Below are 22,491 nucleotides of genomic sequence, written 5' to 3'. Positions count from 1 at the left end.
ATGTTCATTGCACTCACCCTCTTTTTTTCTTCCCCTTGTCGGTCGGGTTATTAACCCAATATGAGTGGTAGGTTATACTCAAGGCTATTTAGAGTTTCCATAGTTTTGTAGATAGCTGCTTGGTTGTTCTGCAATGTCCATACTTTCTATATTTACATTTTTGTCCTTGTCTGCATAATTCTTGTACAGCGTAGTATTTGTTTTATATTTTATCTTAGAGCTAGAGGCTTGTACACTTGTCACTAACTCTTGGGAAGTTGATATTATCTTTTCCGCATTTCGGACTTATTTTATGAAAGAATCTATCTAAGACTTACTAAGTAAATCTTACTTCAATTTTTTGAATTATTAATGTAGTTACTTAATCGTCTATTAATGAGATGTCTTATCTATCAGTAGGATGGGAATAGGTGTCATCGATTAGTATCAAGCGCTCATCATTATACCAAAAGTTATAACTGATATAAAAGGTGCAAGTTTATTTCTTAACTAAGTCCACTATGCAAGCATCATGTTCGATCATAACTTCGACCCAAGCCACCCTAACCCCTCGTGGGACTTGACATAGGAAGGATGTTGGCGTTACCCAACAATCCCCCTCCCAACACCTGCCTCATGCAACATGTTGCTCTTGGGAATTGAACCCATGACCTTAGCTCTGATACCACTTGTTAGGATCAATTGTTTACCATTATGCCAAAAATTATGGTTAATAGCAAAGACACAACTTATTTCTTAACTAAGTCCACCACGTAAGCGTTATATTCGATCATGACTCCGACCGGAGACCTTTGCCCCTCTTGAGCCTTGCTATAGATAGGATGTTGACATTACCGAATATCATCACAATCCCAAAGTTTTTATCGTGACAACACACACCAACTAAACTGAAAAAGAAGATAGGAGAAGTCTACTAAAAAACACATAAAAAAGGACATCTAGTACAGAATGATACTAAACTGACAAAGTAGCTATCTGTCAAACTATGGTGAAAGGTGACAATGATACTGACTAGAATAATTCCAATTCTAAACCAACATAAAGGTACTAGGAGAAGAACATAGTGCAGACAACATAAAATATAATTTAGAAGAGAAACCAGATAGACCCAATAGATCTTTTTTGGGTATTGACTTTAGTTTTTCTCTCTACTTCTGATCACCGTTATCAGGGTCGAATAAAGAATTTGATTGCGAAAAATCCTGAACATATCCCTGCTGAAAAATTATAAAGACAAAGTTAGTAAATAATTTCTGAACATATTTCTCTATGATAAGAAAAAGATATATATGAAAAAAAAAACTTAGATTCCGTATTCAACTGAACATTAGGGAGATGAAACGGTCTTTACTCTTCAGCAATAAATTCATATTTTTCTTGCTATATAGTGAAATAAGACACTATAAGTTGTAAGTATATTCTATGAAAATTAGTTTTCACATTATACCTTCGCAAGTTATTATATAATTTTGATCTTCAATATTGAACTATCCTATACAAATATGAAGACACATAAATGACAATAGAGGAACACCACAGAAGATAATTCCTATATAGATTCTACGATTCGTAGAAGTTTCTATGGATCATAGATGCCCTGTAAACGGATCCTAGGTTTTTAATGAGGGTTATTTCAGTCTCCTAAGCCTAAACCTGGACGGTTTTACACCTAATTAAGGTCCATGTCTATTTAGTTCCATAGATTTACTCTCATAATCACTCCCAAGACTTAGAGAAAGAATTCAAGAGGAGAAAACTAGGGTTTCAAGAATCTTCTTCAAGTTTCTTCAAGAACTTTGTTCTTCCGGGTATTTAAGGCTATTCATAGTATTGGAATAAGTTCCTCCTCACACTATACATCTAAATTCAGTCAGTAAGATTTAAACCTAGCGTTTTAACCCAAGTTTTTCTTGCATTTTGAACTCTTTTACTATTCATTGTTTTGAATTAAATGAAACTTATCATTGAAATTGTGATTCTTTCTGTATTTCTAATTCTTGAATGTGCTCATGCCTACTTATCACATGAACCCTATTTAGCAAGTGTTGCTTGAAAGCTTTTGAACCTTTATTTTAATGCATTGTTTTCAAACTCAAAGTAAGATTTTAGCATTTAAGCCATTCAGCTAAAAAGAGTTTTAATGGAACACGAAGAGTTCTAAATATGGATGTGGAGTTTTGGGACACACTATACAAATTTTCTCAGTCCATATGTGAAACACTTGAACTCTGAACAAAGTAATCAGTGATGGTGACAATCCCAACAGCAAAAGAGGTAGTGGTGAAGATAATAATGAAGAAAACGCAACAACACCATGCCTGAGTGGAAGGAACTAGAATTTGAGAAGGAGAAGCCATGGCAAATCGTAAGCAAAGCAGGTATAAATGTGAAATTATTTCATGCCGAAACAGATAAGTATCTCAACTCTATGGAGATCTAATCCAATGGGGAGGAGAGTCTGATCTTGACCCCCAACAGCATAGCCTCGACTTCTTAGGCATTACCTCGACAATGCTTTCCCTCCCCCTCCCAAGTCGTTCCAAAGTTAGACGAAAATGTGAACTCACAAGAGGTAGAACAGGCGATAGATCTTATGAGGGAAACAAGAACAGAAATAGTAGTTCTAAAAGAAATAAGAGTAATGGTATTCAAAGAGAGATTCTAACAAGTATTCATCCTTATTTATCCACAAAATCTGTTAAAAATCTCAATAGATATAAGGATGCTATGCAACCCAAAGATAGGGAATTACATAGTAGTGATGAACCCAACACTGGATCCTACGACTCGAAGAGGGGAATAACATTGCTAAATCCACCTACCCTTGCCCTTAATAGATCTATGAGTATTATAGTCTGAAATTGTAGAGGTGGTAATAGTGTAGACTTTAGGAGGAACTTTAGAGCTCTTCTAGATTAGCATCAACTTTCAGTAGTTGCCCTTTTAGAAACTACGATGGAGGATCACCTAAATCCATTGTTGGAAACTCTGGAGACCTGGTAGTACTATGGGATGACTCGGCACTAGAGATGGACGACATAGCAACGACTGGTCAAGAAATTCACGCTATGGTCAAGGTACGCACTAATAACTATACATGGATTGTTAGCTGTATATATGCTAGTAAATATAGAAATATTAGAAGAATCCTATGGAAAAACCTAAAGCAAATAAAAGATAACTATGTTGGTGAATGGCTACTTGGTGGGGACTTTAATGGGCCCATGAGTAGCTCAGAAAATAAGGGTGGAATACCTTTAATAAATTCTAGATCAAATGATTTCCGAGATACCGTTAATCATTGTGAATTGATATATATGGGCTTTAAAGGTAGTAAATACACATGGCATAATAAATGCTTTAAAAATAGATTAAATCTGATTTTTGAACTAGACCGTTACTTGTATTTAAAGGTAGAAAATACATATGGCTAAATAAACACTTTAAAATAGTTTGAATCTGATTTTTGAAAGACTAGACCATTACTTGGATAATGAGAAGAGGCTTCATACTTTTCCTAACGCGCAAGTGCACAACTTACCACGTACACACTCTGACCCAATGTCCTCTACTTAAATTTTTATTCCAAAATAATATTTATAACCAAGTTAAGACTTTTAAATTAGAAACAATGTGGGCATTGCTCCTTTACATTAAAAATATAATCAAGAGAGCATAGCAAAACTCTAATGACATTCTTAAAGCTATACCAGAATTCGAGAAATAGGCGACGAATTGGAATAAACTTACATTTGGCAACAATATCTTCTAGGAAAAAAAGAAAATTAAGAGTAAACTGGTTCAACGAGTGGAATCAAACACTAAATTCTTTCATACCACTACTCTTTATAAAATAAGAAGAAATAGAATAATTTCCCTCCAAAGCAACGAGGGAAGTTGGCTATATATTAATAATGATATTAAGAATTAGCTATTTCCATGATCTTTTCTGCACTAGCAGATTAAGTTCCAATTGGCATATTAGGAATCAAAAAGATTCCTCTGAAAATATTGATCTAGGATACATGGATATCATACCATATACATATGAATTAAAGATCACGATCAACTCGCTCCAACCCTTAAAAGCCCTTGGCCCCTATGGCCTTCATCTTTTTTTCTATAAAAAAATATTAGGACATTGTAAGGGAATCCTAAACATCACTAGGTATCAACTACTTGAAGAATGGAACCATTCCCCAAGATATTAATAAAACTCACTTATGCCTGGTCCAAAGAGGAAAAACGCCAGTATGCTAAAAAGACTTTAGGCCCATAAGTTTGTACAACACTAGCTACAAGGTTATTACCAAAATAATAGCTTGAAGATTGAAACCTCTCATGGAAATATTTATGGGGACATATCAATCAAGCTTCAAAAAAATAGGTAAGCTAAGGATAATGCTATAATCCTTCAAGAACTGATTACCCAATTCCAAAAAAATGAAAGGGTAAAATCCAACGTGATCCTTAAGATTGACTTAGAGAAGGCTTTTGAAAAAATGGAGTGGTCCTTCATACGTGACACCTTACACTACTTCACTTCCCTCAAAACACAATAAACCTCATCATGTCGTGCATAACCACAAGAAGCACAACAATCCTTATAAATGGAATTAGAGCAAATTATTTTAACCCTACAAGAGAAATCATACAAGGCAATCCTATGTCCTCTTGCATTTTTGTACTATGCATGTATAATGACCCTCTAGGTTATTTTCTCTTTATTGCATTATTTTCGGCGTTTAGACATTTTCTATAGTGACCCCAAGTCATTTTTGACTTGCTAGGACTAATAGTTCGATCACTTGGTCGTTTATTTGGTTTTTATGCGAGTTTTTGTGTTTTGAAGCTTATGAAACCTGAACGATTGGCTTTTGTCAAAACTTCAGGTAAATGACCTCATAATGCAATTCTGATGTTCTGTTAGCTTCGAAATATTGAGTTTGGCCTAGAAGGATCTTTTGTTCACGACCAAAGACTTCCAAACTCATTTCGAGCAACCTTGTGGCTTATGGCCAAAATGGAGATTGGGTGTAGGATCCACTTCTCATTAAGACAATACCGGTTGAAACTTTTGACACCTCTATTGAGTTTAAAATGCTGAATTTGGTTGGGTAACATAGTTCATTTGCATAAAAGGGTTTCGAATGAATTTCGAGCACCTTATCGGAGAACTTTTGAACTTGGTATTCTAGCTGATGCAACAACATCTAGTGTAGGTAAAAACCTTCATCACGATCGCGGTGAAGGCTCCAACGATGACGGTGATCATTCAAATGGGGTTGACCAATTTGGTCAACGGGATTACAAGGTTTGACCTCTGCAATCGCAATGGTCTTTTTCCTTGGGGGTCCCGATCGCGACCTTGTACTTTATGATATCAATGTAGAATTTTGAATGGTCTTTTAAATAGGAAAACTCATGTTTTCTGCCTTATTTCAAATATTGTGAACTCAATATCTTGAGTTATCAAACTTTAATTTAGGTGATTCTTGTTGCAAGTTGTTGGGAATTTGCGTGGCTATGTGTTGGGACCTTTGGGAAGGTGCAGAGAGCTCATATCGAAGGTAAATTCTAATCTCAATGACCTTCCTTGCCCATTTAATGGAGTTTCTTGTGAATTATTTTGCATGAACCGTTTAAAGATATTTTTGGGCTCGAAGTGTGCCTATTTTCAGGGCAAAAACTCCCTGAGCTATTTGGGACTTATTGATGAAGTCAATTTTAGGATTTCCAATATGGATCCCACAATTTTGCTTTTGACTCGCTTTTGGGCTTGTCCTCAATTATTTAATTTTTGGTGTTTAAACATCTGTATTGATATTATGATCATATATTTGATAGCATGGTAATGATCGTAGGATGCTCAGAATGAGAAAGGTGTGGAATAGTGATTTGGGAGCGCACACGGTCAGCTTTGAGGTAGGCTATGGCTTACCACACTTTTGATTGAGCTTGTGATTGTGAATTCATGTTGATTATCTAGTTTTGGGATGGGTTTCTTGGTTGTATCATATTTAGTTGATTGAAAGCATGCCTCAGTCTTATTTTGGGTAATTTCGGGAAATTGAGCATGCCTATGTTGATTTCACGATTATACCTTGTCTTATGCTCTCGTTTGGTTGATTTTATAATTGTTGGTAAAATATTATTGGTTTTAGCCTAGGCATAGGCTAGTGATTGTCATGGACTTGTGTATTGGAGTCGTTAGGCCTTAGAGATTCTTCGATGTTGCTTCGAACAACTTAGCTCCCTGTAGACTGATATAGCAGACTTGGGTCTGATAGTATGAATCACAACAACTCAGCTTGTATGATCGTCCATCCATAACTTTCCTTATGCTTCGATCCTAGTTTGTTTCCGTTGTGATTTAGGGCTTTGTTGGTTATGTTTTATTAAGCTTCGGGCTTTGAGTTGGAGTTCTACGGTTTAGGTCCACTTGGAGAAGAGCGTGTGATTTGGAGACACTTGGAGTCTATTTAGCCACAATTTGATGCCCTAGCGTATATCTTTAGTCACGATTCGAGGCCGCCTTGAAATATATTTATCAATCGTGGTTTGAGGCCTTGGTACATCTCTATTAGCCTCAGTTCATGTTCGAGCATCACTGTTATTTGTCAAGTTCTAGCCCTGACTTGGTGATTCTATTGGGTGACTCGGGTTTCCTTTACCACGATTTGAGTCCGTGGATGGCCTTTGCAATTCAAGGATATAGTTTAGATTTAGCTAATGGTTTCCTTAGCTTTTCTATGTATTGATCGGACTTATAGGGGTCCATTTGGGTTATTGACTTTCAATTGCGCATGAATGCACCTTTTAGGCTTATGAAGATCAGTTAGGTTTTAGATAGTTGTTTACCTTACCATTTTTCCCTTTGCTAGACTCGTGTACATTGTAGTTAGGATTTCCGTTATCATTTCTCTCTCTTGACCTCTAGTTGCTTTATATACTTTCTCACTTTTCATTATTATCTTTACTTTTTAAGCTTAGTCGGCCTATGATGCCTATTGGATACCTTTATTTTGGTACTCATATATACCACACTTTGCAATTGTTTTCTGATGTAGATTGTCTGAGCGCCAATTGACAACGTTGATTCGGTCCAGCTATGGAGATCTTCAGAATTGAGGTGAGGTGACAGCGTTCTAGTTCAGCCTATCTCCTGTATATATCTTTTGGCTAGTCTTTTGTATGTGAGACAAGTTTGTTCCCTTGATCCACTTTTGGGACTTGTACTCTCTTTTAGTAGCTTTGTACTTGTGCCTACCAGGTCGTGGGATTGGATCTATTTTCTGGTTTATATATATATTTATGTTGTTTTCAATTCTGTTGTGTTCATTTATAAATTGTTCTTATTTTACCCGTTGATTGTGATTCTACCCAATATGCATGTTAGTTATCATTCTGAGATATAGGTTACTTACCTACTGGTGGATTATGGTAGGTTTCATCATGACTCGAGTTTTTGGATCGTAACAGCATGGAAGTCTTATCTAGATGACATGAAGTTCATTAAAAAAAAAGGCAATCCATTAAGATTTATGGTAAGGGTCTATAGGTTTCACACCTATTCTTTGCGGATGACCTAGTACTCATGACTAGGGAAATTATAACTGTGCTAGCATTGAACGAGTTGTTAGGACCTTCTACATGGATTCAGGACAAACAGTCAGTAACAAGAAATTAAAAAAAAAAATCCCTAAAAACTGTGTCCTGAAAATCTACGAAGCAGTATCTCTAGTATTTTGAGGACAAGAAGTGGCAACAATTTTGAAATATACTTAGGATTCCTCATTTTTCATAGGAGAGCCACCAAAGAGGATTTCCAATTCATAATTGATAATCTCCACTCTAAACTGGTGGGCTGAAAAATAAAATTTCTAAATATTGCAGGAAGAACAACCCTAGCCAAAGCTTGTCTAAATAGCATCCCAAACCATATAATGCACTTAAGAGTGGAACTAATTAGCTTGTTTTTTTAATACACCTAAATGTTTACTATCACCATAGGATCCAATGGAAGCATGCCCGAGAGCCCCCAATCAGGCTTGATTTTAGAGAAGATAACAAAGTGACGGATGCGTTGGCTAAAGAAGGCACCTGTATGGAGCAATCCAACTCCTTAAGCTACTTAGAAGTTCCACCGGTATTTATTTTGGAATGTTAGAAATAGACAAAACAGGAACTTTTTTTTTACTATTCTAACTAAGACAACTATATCCCCTCCACGTAGTACTACTTTTGATCAGGGCGCTCACCATTACCTTGTAATGATGCATATTAACTAATATTAATACAATTTTTTAACTAGTCAAGAGAAAAATAAGTGTGTACAAATATTTTTAATTCGTTTAACTTTGTAATTGCATTTTTAGAATATAATGATGTCTTACCAAACATACGTATAAGAGGAATTACCTCAAATTTTGTATTTGGGGGATCATTACGGAGTTGAGACGATCCTTCCTTTGTAGTAACATCTCCATGATTTTCTTGCTACACATTGAAATAAGACATCAAAAGTTATAAAAATATTTTGACAATTATTTGCACTATATATTCACAAGTTATGATATAATTTTGAATTTCATTATTAGATAATCTTATACAACATAGATTTAACCTTTCATATAAAAAAACGTCTCTTATCAGTGTTAAAAATTTCAAAAAAATAAAATAAATTGGGGAAAAAGGACAGATAGTGAAAAAAATGATAATGTGTACAAATAATTTTATTTCGCTCAAATCTGTAATTATAATTTCTTAATATAATATTCAATGACCAAACATAGGTAAATGAAAAACTACTTCAAATTTTGTATTCGAAGAATACTACGGAGATAGAATGATCTTTACTCTGCAGTAATATCTGCATAATGCTTTTGCTATACAGTGAAATAAAACTTCAAAAAATTTAAGAATATTTACTAACAACATTTTTACACAATATAGTCACATGTTATGCCATAGTTTGATTTTCATTATTAGATTATCTTTATTTCATACATGTTTAACTTTTCCTACGATACAAATTGATTAATTCGTTCAACAACTTTATTGAAAATTAACCAGCTAAATTGAACCCTTTCATAGTTTCATTTCTAAATATACAATCATTTTTACTCGTTAACAAGAAAGAGGGAAAATGCTTAAAAGGAATATAAAGTGAAAAGAAAATTAATATTATATATAAACTTGCTTAATTTGTTTAGCTCTGCAAATTGCACTATTAAAACATAATGCTCTATCATCTAACGGACATAGTATATTAGAAACTACCTCAAGTTCATGATTCAAGACAATATTATGGAGGAATGAATATTCTTCTGCAGTAAAACTTATCAAATCTGCTTGCTGCACAGTGAAATAAGACATCAGAAATTACAAACATATTTCCTAAAAATAATATATTTTTGAATTTCATTAAGTAAGTATCTTATATAACAATAATTTAATCTTCTCCATTACTAAAGTCGATCATTTGTGTTCTACGAAAATGTAAAAAATAACTACATTAAAGTTAACCTGCCAAATATTTTGGGAACCCCTTCATTTAAAAATGTAAAAGCATCTCCACTAGTTAATTTGGAAGGAAAAGTGAATAAAAACATCATATGGTGAAAAAATAATGATAGAGAGTACAAACGTTCTCTATTCTCTTAAATTTGTAGTTATATTTTCGAAATATAAACGTTGATTAACCAAATGTAGATATATGAAAAAACTACCTCAAGTTCCAAATTTGGAAGAACATAATGGTGCTGGAACGATGTTTCCTCTGTAGTAACACCTTCATAATTTTTTTGCTACATAGTGAAATAAAACACGAAAAATTGTAAACATATTTATTGACAAATATTTTCACTAAGTATTCCCAAGTTATGATATAACTTTGACTTTCATTAGTAAAATATTTTATACAACACAAATTTAAACTTTAATATAACAAAGGTCGATCATTTGTGTTATACAAAAATGTAAGATATAAATTAATTAAAAATTAACCCGTCAAATTATCTGAGAACTCTTTCAGTTCAAAATATACAACTATCTCCACTAATTAACTAGTGGAGGGAAAGTGGACAAAAAGGGCAAATAGTGAACAAAAAAGTAATAGTGTGTACAATTTTTTTTTATTCTCTTAACTCTGTAAATATATTTTTTGAATATAATATTTTATGTTTGAACATAGGTATATGAAAAACTATCTAAGGTTCTGAATTTGAAAGAACATTACGGAGAAAGAACAGTCTTTTATCTACAGAAGTTGTAAGTACATCTCATGATAATTAACTTTACACTATTTATTTGCAAGTTCAATATAATTTTGATCTTCAATTTTGAATAATCTTATTCAACACATGCATACTTTCCACTCATATAACAACAGTCGATCATTTGTACATTACAAAAAGGTAAGAAAAAACTAAATTAAAAATTAGTCAATCATATTATTTAGAGATTCTTTCACCACTGAATATATAACCATCTCCACTAATTAACTGGGGTAGTGAAAGTGGGTAGAAAGATGTAATGATCTTCAGGTCATTTTCGTATTTTTGTGTGTTTTTATTATTTTTGTCTTCATGTAGCTTCATTGTAGCTTTTATGTGGTTTTGAAATAGGTGGCATGCTTCCCGAGTTGATCGGGTGAGTTTTGAGTTGGTTTGGCTATTTTGGAGGCTTAAGAGATGAAAAAGTTGACTTTAGTCAACATTTAGAGATTCTGATGTCGGATGATGATTCCTTCAGTTCCGCAACTCCGAAAGGGTCATTTTGGTCTAGTGTGATGGTTGATTCGGGTTTCGAGGCTTTCATTTTGATTTTGTGCCATTACACGCTTTAGCTTTGATGTTTTGGAAAAGTTTGACTCCGGTCAGCATTCTTTGTAAACCACAAGTTCTACTCTAAGAATCGATACCATTTGTCGCGAGTATATAAGTTTGAAAAGGGTGATGCCCTACTTGTTCATGTAGGTTAAGGTCCTTTACCAAGTGTAGGAAGTATATTGGATGTGTTCTAGGGTCATAAGAGACCCCTAGCACTAAGTTGAGTTCAAAGCTTTTCTATTCGCTATGTTTTCGCACGAGTTTATATAAGGGTCAACTTCAAACGATCATATCTCTCAGCATATAAAGATTTAGGTGGACCGTTACCTATTCAATAAAAGGTCTTTGACTCTTCTTTCCAAGCCACTAAGTTTGCATCAATCCAAGTTTGAAGCAAAACGTTATGACTATTTTACTAGAGATGCTGAAAGCTGTCAGTGGCCGACGGAAAAAGTGAAGACCGTTAGACCTTTGAAGGCCGGTCAGACTTGATCATCACACTTAGGAAGAATGGTCAATTGTCTAGTTATGACAGTCTGGGTGATGGCGCGTCACCCAGACGACGGTCTGTCAGTCAAATGACGACAAAATGGTGATTTTGGCCAATTTTGAGTTTTTAGGAGGGTATTTTAGTCCTAAAACCTTTGGGGAGTTATCTAAAAGGTCTTAAACACTTAGAAAATCAATTTTTCATCATTTAACCCTCTCACTCACTCCCAAATTTGTACGCTCAAGAACTTCAAGAAAACACCAAGGCTAGGGTTCATTTCTCAAGATTCTCCTTCAAGCTTCTTCACTAAGGTATGTAAGGCTTCAATGAGAGTATTTATTTCACTCTCGTGCCTAAAAATATTTTAAATCTTCATAGAACATAGATATATTGCTAGAATAAAGCTAGGGTTGTTTATGAAATTGTGAGTTTTCTTCCGTATAAAATTATGAGTTTTCTTCTTTATGAAATTATGGATTTTCTCCAATAAGATAATTTTCATAGTTCACTTTGATTTTAAACCTCATGGTACTGATTTAGCATGATTTCATTTATGGTCATTCAAACCCTTTATGGTATATTAAGTATGAGAATAAGCATGACAAAAATTACAACTTTATGTATGTTTTTATGATATAACCTATAAGCTTAGGCTCAGATATGATTCAAACGATAAGTGGTTTTAATATCTATGAACACTATATATATATATATATATATATATGTTATTTTGATAGGACTATTTAGTACCGAGAGGATGCTGGTTTTAGAAAAACTCAAGTCCCATAACTACGCACCAACGTAGAACTTGAGTGTACTGCTTTGTCAGGTAACTCCATATGGCCCTGAGAGGCACACACCAGTGGATCCATCTAGATATGATATGGTCCTATACCCCGGCAAGGTATAGAATAGCCTGTCCAACTGGGTTAGCTGTTAGACATCATGAGCTCACATACATGGTGTATGTCGGTTATAAAAAACTCCCCAATTGTATGAACTTTTTATGATATGATCTTCACTTATTGTGGTCATTTTAAGTATGCTATTTTATGTATATGTTTATGCAGGATTGATGAGATAGACTCATCTATATATATGCTTCTAAAAGAAGATTGTTAGTGGTATTTAGACATGAACTCCAACTGTTTAATCTTCAAGTACTCTCACTATGTATATGATTTTTGAAAACCTTGTTCCCCTGTTCCCTTTATTATATGTTATACTAGTATGTTGGTGCTCCTTTCATATTCAGTACATTCCAAGTGCTGACTCATATTTTCTCTGTGCTACATCCTCTTATGATGTAGATTTTGGTGCCCGTTCCCAAATTCGTGGCTAAGTGATTGCAACAGTTTCAGACAGCAGTTGGTGATTTCTCCTCATTTAAGGGATTCTTGGATTAGTTGTTAGTCAGATTTTATGAGTTTATTTGTTTGTTGGTTTGAGGTAATTAGGGACCATGTCCCGATAAACTTATTTCCTTCAGTTTAAATGTTAGAGGCTTATTTCAGACATTAGTTGTTCATTTATGATGGATTTATTGACTTCTGATTAAGGCTTATTGAGGATATATTTCAGCTTCTGCAGTATTCATATGATATACTTTGATATGTTGTGCCAAAGGTTAGCTCGGGACCATTCATGGTTTTGATTACCGTATCTCGGCTAAGGTGTGGACTCGGATCATAACAAACTCTGCTTGGATGAAAATTTTATCAGCATTTTTATCTCTAGAATATCGAGTTTGGTCTTGAAAGGTCTTTTGGATCAGTTCTTGAGGTATTCGGAATGAATTTGTGGCTTTTGCTATTTCCGTTGTTAATTCTTTATAAGTATTGACTTGGGTCAATATTTTGATGAGACATCCTCCGTTGGTTGTTTTGTCGATTCCATTGAGTAAGGACCTTGAATGAGTTCCGAATATCTATTTGAATTTTGGAGCATTTAGCTCAAACTCCTGATACTAGCTTCTAGTGCTATCACTTTTGTGGCCCATGACCGTGTTTGCTGTAACTGTTCTAGCAACAAAGTGTTGCTTTTGCGGTTAGCATTCAGAAGTGGGGTTGCTTTAATGAACTTTTGGCCACGTTTGCAGAGGCCGCATCTTCGTTTAGGAAGCCGCTTTTACGATAGGTGCTTTTTAGAAGAGGGTTGCGTTTGCGGTCCTTGACGGCTAAAGTGATGGCCACTTAAGCGACCATTTGACCACTTTTGCGATGGTCGCTGGAAATTTAATTCTTTTTCTCCTTCACTTCTTCAAAGAAAGAAACCCATTGAAGTGGAGCTCGGGCTTGGGCGATTTTGCTAATATCTTGACCATTTTAAGAGATTCAAAGGTAATTTCTTTTCTTTTATTTCCATTCCCTTAACATGATTCTAGGTTAAATTGCTTGGTTCCATTATATTTTTGGTCTAAATCTATTTAATCCAATTTTTAAAGTATGGTATTTAGACCATTTTAGATCCGAATTGGACTCCATTTTTTCCCAACAGAGCATGTGATCCTCACTTTGAGGAAAACATAATGAAGATTTTAGTTTTGTAATTTTGTAACTTTGTTCGAGGATCAATTTTTGACCCAATTCTGGCCTGAATTCCATATTATTGATATGTGTATCGTTAGTCCCATATTGATTTTCTTATTTTGTTCTTGAAAGCTTGGCAGCAATCTGAGGCTCTCTGAAAGGAAAAAGCACCATAGTAAAGGTTCAAGCGCAGTTTTGGCCTTCGGGTAGGCTATGATTTCTTCCTCTACACTTGGGTTAATATATATATATATATGTGTGTGTGATTGTTAGGAAGGTTTTAGATTGTGATTTTAGGCTTGTATGATCCTTAGACCTAAAATTGGCCATTTGGGGTGTTTTAGCTTAGTGTTTAGTCGATAATCCTTAACTTAGGTTGATCCCGGGACATGAATTGCATGTTTAGATCTCTAGAATGCTTCTAGGTGACATGAAACTTAGTTTTATACATATTGTGTATTTTGGAATATTTGGGCGCCTTTTTGTTTATTTCTCGACTTTTATCATTTTATTGTTATTTGTGTAACGACCTGTCCCCTTCATTAGGAATAGACCAATGGAGAAGAATTTTGAGCCAGAAAACTTCGGGTAGTAACTTCAGAGAAAATTTAGACTAGGCCAGACTTGGATGAATTCTTAGTCAGGTGAGGTCTAGGATGATCATGTGAATGATGGGAGATCGAATATCTAATTTATTTAAATAAGTTGATAGACTAGATAATACAGAGCATTTATGTCTTCACAAAATCACATTCGGGCGAGTAAAACTCCTCGAATTTAATTGGGCGTGAAGGGTATATTTTAATACGTCCTTGGGAAGAGATGTTGTGAAATGGGGGCTTGGAGCTCAAACTCCGATCTCACTATTTTTGCATATCCTGCCAGAGTAGGATGGGTCCCGCCAGAGTAGGACAGTAGCGACTTAAGTTGGGAAAAACCCAAAAACGGTCTTTTTGTGTAAAAACCATTTCTAGAACAATAGGAGGCGACCCAGGGCAATTTTTATTGATTTCCCCCGAATTTCCACGCTTAAGGTAAGGATTTTACTCTCTAAATTCATCTTGTGATTCCTAGAACCTAGAAACTATGGTTGGTAATCATTGGGGGGGGAGGGGTTGAAACTGAAACTAATGATGGAAAATAGCCCTAGGGTGGGGTTAGGATCATGTGTTTTGGCCTTGGGTAAGAATTTAGTTATAATTCTTGTGAACTAGAATATTTTATTCATCGATACTTGTGTATATGTGACTTATTTTAGACCAAGAACTAGTAGAAAGAACCTAAAAAGGGAAATCTCTTGAATTTTAAAATTGTTGAGGCTCAAATTCGAGGTAGGTGATGGTTTTACTTCCCGTATGTATTTCATATACTTGTTAAATTGCTTCAAATGATGTGCATTTATGTATATGAGTATGAAAACATGCTAGATTATATGTAAAATGATTACTTGTTGTCTTGTTGTCTAATGAACCTGTTCTTGGTGATAAAATGTTGAGTATTGAGTGTGATTGTAGCTGTTTGTTTCAATGGGATTGGGTGTCACGTTCTAACACATATTTAGATCGGTTGTCATGTTTTGACACATATTTAGATTAGGTGTCATGTTCTAACACAGATCTTGGATCAGATGTCACATTCTGAGACAAAGTTGAGTATTTATAGGTCCTATGAGAGGACCTTGTGTGAAGTTATAACATCTTAAAGTTATAGAACTGTGATTTTGCTGAATATTGTTGTAGATGAGGTTGGTTAACTTATTCTATATATATGTGCTTGTCATGATGAGTTTACTTGTCTATATCCTACCAGTAAACAATTATTTTTGTGTACTAGTACTACACTTGCTCTTTTTTTTATTGAGTATAAGGCATATTCAACTAGCTACGGCAAGACCTCACCTAGAGGATTAGTAAATCTTGTTCAAGTCCAAGGGTGAGCTATTTTATCACGCTCTCCTGGACTTTCTCATTCGTCACGCTCTCCTGGACTTTCTCATTCATTATAGCCCTTCGTCCAGGACTCAGATGTTCAAACAACTATTATTTCATTGATGATTTCTTTTGGGACTTGTATTTCCCTTTCTAGACTGGTTTATATGTAGAGTTTGGGTACGATGACTTTTAGTTCCTAGGATGTGCTTACTTCTGCATATTTTGGATTGACAATTAGATTGTTTCTGATTTTATGGGAAGTTAGCATTTATTCTTGATTTACACCTATTTTGCATGTTTAATCTTTGTTATACTTTGCGATTATTGTTGCGGGCTATTAAAAATGGTTCTCTCACTAAAAGGTTAGTGTGAGTGTCAGTCACGGCTGGTTGGGGTCATGAAAAAGTTAGTATAAGAGCCTAGGTTTATTGATCTCATCGACCTAAATGAGTCTAGTAAAGTCTTGCGCAATGGTACGGAGATGTTTTGTACTTTTCTTTGAGAGGCTATAAGATTTTAGGAAAAGTTTCATTGTCTTCTTTCCTTCGTGCTATAACTTGATTCCAATTGGTATCTGGTGATCCAAATTGGTATCTAACCTCTTTCACTCTATTATCCACAGATGGTTAATACTCACTATAATAGTATAAAGCTCGTAGCTCTAGTGGAGCCAGAGGAAAAGCCCATTGTTTGAGGGAGAGGTCGAGGTAGAGAAAAAAGAGGGAGGCAAGGCAGGGGCAGAGGGAAAGCACCACCTGCTAGAGTGGAGGTTCCAATTGAGGAGGTGCTAGTAGGTGAGGCCCATCCTGCTCCCTCTAAAAGAGTTAGAGGGATAGGTAGAAGATGGAGAGGAAGAAGAGCATGTTGAACAAGAGGAGGACACCCAAACTGGGGCTACTGGTATTCCCCCTCTGGATCCCCTACTAGCTCAGCAGATCATGGCTTTCTTGAGTAGGTTGGCCGATACTAGATCTATACCCACCATGCCCATAATACCAACTCCCATTGCTCGCCCATTTGATGTTGCAGCTCCGCTAGCAGATGAGATGGTAGGCACAGATGTCTTCTTTAGACTACTCATGGTTCCAGTGATGACCGGTAATGAGCATGTCATGCTCACCAAGTTCCTGAAACTCAAACCTTCAGTCTTCCATGAAACTGAAAATGAAGATATTTATGAATTTATTCGTGATTGCTATGAAAGGTTGCACAATGTGGGTATAGTGCACCAATATGGAGTGGAGTTTGTGACATATCAGATGCAGGGTAAAGCTAAGCAGTGGTGGAGGGCTTATGTAGAGTGTCGTTCGATAGTGTTGCCCCCTCTTACTTGGGTTCAGTTTCATGCCTTATTTCTGAAAAGTATGTGCCACATACTTTGAGGGATAGAAAGAAGGATGTGTTTATGGCACTGGAGTAGGGAGGTTTATCAGTGGCTGCTTATTAGGCTAAGTTTCATGCATTGTCCAGGTATGCTACTCAACTGGTCACTATAGAGGAGGAGAGGATAAAGTTGTTTGTGAAGGGGTTGAACCTCGAGTTGCAGGTGTTGTTCACTTATATGACTTTGCCAGGCAAGAGTTTCAATGAAGTGACATACTTTGTGAAGAAAGTTGAAGGTATGAAAAGAGATGAGCAAGCCAAAAATTTTGCTAAGAAGCCCAAGAGCACAGGTAAATTCCAAGGATCCTATTTTAGAGGGTCAGGCAGGCCGATAATTGCAGCTTGGCCGATTCAATTAGTGGTGCCCGCTTCTACTAGTTGTTTTTCAAATACTCTAAAGCAGCATCCGGCCCTTGAGTGTCATGAAGCATTATTCCCAAGTAGCAGCCAATCTTTTGATCGCGCCTATTTTAATTGTGGAGTGCAAGACATATATGGAGGGAGTGTCCTCACCCCCGCAGAACAGTTTCAGCACCTCAGCAGGCCCGAACAGTAGTACTAGCGGCTGAGGGAGCAATGGTAGAGAACGTCCACAGGGTAGGCGAAAAGGAAATCCAAGAGGCCTTAGGGGCCAAGGTAATGGTAATGCAGGTCGAGGAGCAGCCTAGCTAGGCAGGGAGGTAACTCATCCGGATAAAAAAGCTTAGTTTTATGCATTTCCAAGCAAGACCGAGGTAGAGGCATCTGACGCAGTGATCACCAGTATTATTCTTCTCTGTGACCTGATGGATACTGTTTTGTTTGATCCGGGCTCTACTTATTCTTATATGTCTGTGAAATATGCCTTGAGTTTTGATGTACTGTATGATATATTAGATGCCCCTATTCATGTTTCTACCCCTATTGGATAATTAGTCATAGTCATCCATGTTTATCGTGCTTGTTCTATAGTATTTATGGGATGCCAGACTTGGGTGGACTTAGTGATTTTAGACATGAAAGATTTTGATATGATCTTAGACATGACTTGATTGTCCTCCTATTTTTTTATGCTTAATTGTAATACAAAAACTTTAGTTCTAGAGCTTCCGAGAAAGGCAAGGTTAGAGTAGAAAGGGGTGTACAAGCCTAAGCCAGCTAAGGTCATAGCTTTTCTCCTGGATAGAAGAATGGTGGGGTAGGGTTATTTATCCTATTTGTCCATATCCAAAATGTGGATGTAGAGTCTCCTTCTATTAAGTCTATTCCGGTAGTGTGTGAATTTTCGGAAGTATTCCCTTCAAACTTGTCGGATATGCCTCCTAACCGAGATATAGATTTCTTCATCGACTTAGAGCTATGTACTCATCCAATTTCCATTCCTCCCTACCGTATGTCTCCAGCAGAGTTGAGAGAGCTTAAGGATTAGATCCAGGAGCTTCTTGATAAGGGGTTCATTCATCCCAGTACTTCCCCTGAGGGTGCTCCAGTGTTGTTTGTCAAGAAAAAGGATAATAGTATGAGAATGTGCATTGACTACCGACAACTGAATAAGGTTACCATCATAAATAAATACCCTTTTCCTCATACTGATGACCTTTTTGATCAGTTGCAAGGCGCATCAGTCTTTTCAAAGATTGATCTCAAGTCCAGATATGTGCACTATGAATATTTGGTAATATCTTTTAGGATGACTAATGCACCTGCAGCCTTTATGAGTTTGACAAATGGGGTATTGAAGTCATTCCTGGATTCATTTGTGATAGTATATATAGATGATATATTGGTATATTCAAAATCTGAACAGGAACATAAAGACCATATCCGAATTGTTTTAAGCGGCCCCTGACTAGAGGAATTCAGGCTTTGAAGGCCAGTTTCATGAGGCTAGCATCTCAGAGAAAGGTGGGATAATGGTCGGGGTTGATCTAAGGCCCTCTTTTATAAAAAAAATCAAGACCAAGAAGTTTGAGGATGTTAACTAAAATGAAATTAGAGGAAAGAGTGTTGATGGGCAAGACTCAAGATTCTACACTTGATGCAGGTGGGGTGCTCTATTTTAGGGAAAGGATTTGTGTTCCATGGGTAGATGGGCTAATTCAAAAAATCTTGTCCAAATCTCATTATTCGCGATACTCTATTCACCATGGAGTCACTAAGATGTATCAAGACTTGAAACAGCTATATTGGTGGTCGGATATAAAGAAAGACATAGCTGAATATGTAGTCAAGTGTCAGAACTGCCAACAGGTGAAGTATGAGCACCAAAGACTTGTAGTTTTGCTTCAACAAATGCCCATTCAGAGAGAATAGCCATTGACTTTGTGGTAGGAATACCTAAGACTATGGGGAAGTATGACTCCATTTTGGTGGTGGTTGATAGGTTAATAATTCAGCACACTTTATCCTGGTTAAAATGGACTAGAATGTACAACAGCTGGCCAGGATTTATGTGAAAGAGATCGTAAGGCTGCACGGAGTGCTCCTTTCTATCATTTTAAACTGTGGTATGCAGTTCACTTTTAAATTTTGGGGAAGGTTGCATGAAGAGTTGGGAACTCAACTCACATTTAGCATCTGTTTCCATGTACAGACAGATGGGCAATCATAAAGGACTATACAAGTGCTGGAAGACATGATGAGGGCATGTGTGATCGACTTTGGTGGGGCATTGGGGTAAGTTTTTGCTCTTATATGAGTTTTTTTAACAATAATAGATACCACTCCAGCATTGAGATGACACCATTTGAAGATCTTTATGGGAGGGGATGCAGGTCTCCCATAAGGTGGTCTGAAGTTGGAAACGTAGAGCCATTGGGGGTGGACTTAGTGAGGGACGCTTAGGATAAGGTAAGGAGCATCCAAGCTAAGCCTCTAGTGGCTCAAAGTCCTCAAAAAGAGTACGTTGACTGTAAGGTAAGGGATAAAACATTTGAGGCTGGTGAACAAGTGCTTCTAAAAGTGTCACCCATTAAAGGGGTGATGAGATTTGGCAAGAAGGGCAAACTCAGCCCTCGCTATATTGGCCCTTTTGAGATTCTTGACTATGTAGGACCAATGGCGTACAAATTGGCCTTACCACCTAGTCTATCTGGAGTTCACTCGGTGTTCCATGTATCAATGCTGAAGAAGTACTATAGGGATGGGGACTACATCATTAAATAGGACTCAGTGTTATTAGATAAGGAACTTTAGTATGAGGAAAAACCAGATGCAATTCTTGATCGTGATGTCTTGAAGTTGAGGATTAAAGATATTAATATGGTCAAGGTGCAATGGAAACATCGCTCAGTGGAGGAAGTTACCTTAGAGACTGAAAAGGACATGTGAGACAAGTATCTTCAATTGTTTGACAAAACATGTACTACTATATCTCTACTTTAGCCATGTTTCCCCTAGTTAGTCACTCGGAGACAAATAATGGGTAAATTAGTATCTATTATAAATACTTATCCTCTTCCTTAGGAAAAGGCCAATGGGGAAAGATTTTGGACCAGAAAAACTTTGGGTAGTAACTTCAGAAAAATTTAAACTAGACTAGATTTGGACGAATTCTGAGTCAAGTGAGGTCTAGGGTGATCATGTGAATGGAGGAAGATTGAATCTCTGATTTATTTGGATAAGATGATAGAAAAAATGATACGGAGATTTTAAGGCTTCACGGAATCACATTTGAGTGGGTAAAACACCCTGAATTAGATTTGGCATGAAGGGTATATTTTAATACTTCCTTGGGAAGGGATGTGTTATGAAATAGGGGCTTGGAGCTAAAACTCCAAGCTCACTACTTCTTTATATCATTCTAGAGAGGGATTTCTCCCGCCAGAGTGGGTCTGCCAGAGTGGATGGGTCCTGCGAGAGTGGGACAGTCGCGATTTAAGTCGGGAAAAAAACCTAGAAATAGTATTTTTCTATAAAAGTAGTTTTTAGAACAACAGGAGGCTACCTAGGGAGATTTTTATCGATTTCTCCAGGATTTCCATGCTTAAGGTAATGATTTAACTCCCTAAAGTCATCATTTGATTCTTAGAACCTAGAAACTATTATTGTTAATCATTGGGGTTATAATGACCCTCTTGGTCATTTTCATTCTTTTATGATCTTTTCATCATTTAAAGCTTTCCTGTGGCGATGCCAAGCCATATATGACTTGTTGGCTCTGATAGTTCGGTCGCTTTGTCGTTTATTTGAGTTTTATGCATGATTTCCTATTTTAGAGCTCTTGGAGTTTAAATGGTTGAATTTGGTCAAAACTCTAGGAAATCCATATCAGAATAGAATTTTGATGGTTCCATCAGCTCTGAAATGTCCAAATTAGGCTAGTATCATCGTTGGCATGAGTATCGAGGCAATCAGTGAGAGTTTGAGGTCATTTGGCACTTTAGCTTTTGAAATTTGGCCTAAGGTTGACCTTGGTCAACATTCTTGAAAAACGTACTCGAATTGAAATTTATCAGCACGGTTAGCCCAAAAATATCGAGTTTGATCTAGAAGGACCTTTCGTTCATGTTTTGAGGCTTCTGGTCTTATTTCGAGCCTCCTTGTAGAATTGACAAAAATTATGTTTGGGTGTGGGACCCAGATTTTGTCGATACGACCTCAAATGTAAATTTTATTGCGCCATTAAATATGGTGGGGTAGCATAGTCCATTTGCGTACATGGGATTCTTAACGAGTCCACAAGCACCCCATCTGAGAATTTCAACTTGGCCAAAATGTTGTTACATCACCTTAAATGTACAAGACACATTAGGCCTTCGCGATCGCGATGCCTACTTCCACAATCGCGAAACTCTCCTATTTAGGCCTTCATGATCGCAAGGTCATTATCGCGATCATGAAGGTCAATTTCCTTGTAGCTCGCAATCGCGATCATAGTGTTCTGCGATTGCAATGCATCCTTCCCTTGGTCTTTTAATTTAACACCAGGCGCGAACCAGCCTTGACCCCTATTTTTTCGTCAATTTTGGGAGCTAGGGAGCTTCAAATTGAAAGATTATAAGTATGGGTTTTTAGTGGTCTTGGCTACATGTTGGCGTGTTCGATGAAGTGTTCAAGCGGACGTTTTGAGGTAAAATCTGCCCTGGCTTGGTTTAAGCTTTAATGGTGAAATTTATCGTCGGGCTAATTTCTCTTATTTTGAGCATCAGTTTTTGCTCCATTTTAGGGTACAAGATCACTAGCATAATTAACATTTTTACTGAGTCATTTTTGGGATTTCCATCATGGGTCCCATAATTTCATTTTTGACCCAATTTTGCATCCGTCTCCGAAAATTTTAATTTTAGTATCAAAATATTCATATTGAGTAGGTGAAAAATATTTTGATAGCGTGGAGGTATTTTGAG

At 36.4% G+C, this 22,491-nt stretch overlaps 1 protein-coding gene across 1 annotated transcript in view; it reads right to left on the bottom strand.

Annotated features, from left to right (window-relative positions):
- Nucleotides 1-1,148: 1,148 nt before the first annotated feature.
- Nucleotides 1,149-22,491, bottom strand: part of LOC129893408 (uncharacterized) — a 35,969-nt gene continuing 14,626 nt past the window's right edge. The window contains exons 5-8 of the mRNA XM_055968927.1: nucleotides 9,732-9,809; nucleotides 9,283-9,357; nucleotides 8,422-8,499; nucleotides 1,149-1,217 (exon numbers count right to left, since the gene is read on the bottom strand). Coding sequence (XP_055824902.1) covers nucleotides 1,149-1,217; nucleotides 8,422-8,499; nucleotides 9,283-9,357; nucleotides 9,732-9,809 — 300 coding nt within the window. The remainder of the gene's footprint in view (nucleotides 1,218-8,421; nucleotides 8,500-9,282; nucleotides 9,358-9,731; nucleotides 9,810-22,491) is intronic.

This window comes from Solanum dulcamara, chromosome 6 (genome assembly GCF_947179165.1).
Source record: "Solanum dulcamara chromosome 6, daSolDulc1.2, whole genome shotgun sequence".
Lineage (NCBI taxonomy): Eukaryota > Viridiplantae > Streptophyta > Magnoliopsida > Solanales > Solanaceae > Solanum > Solanum dulcamara.
Note: the sequence above shows the minus strand (reverse complement) of the source record. Positions and strands in the feature narration are given on the sequence as shown.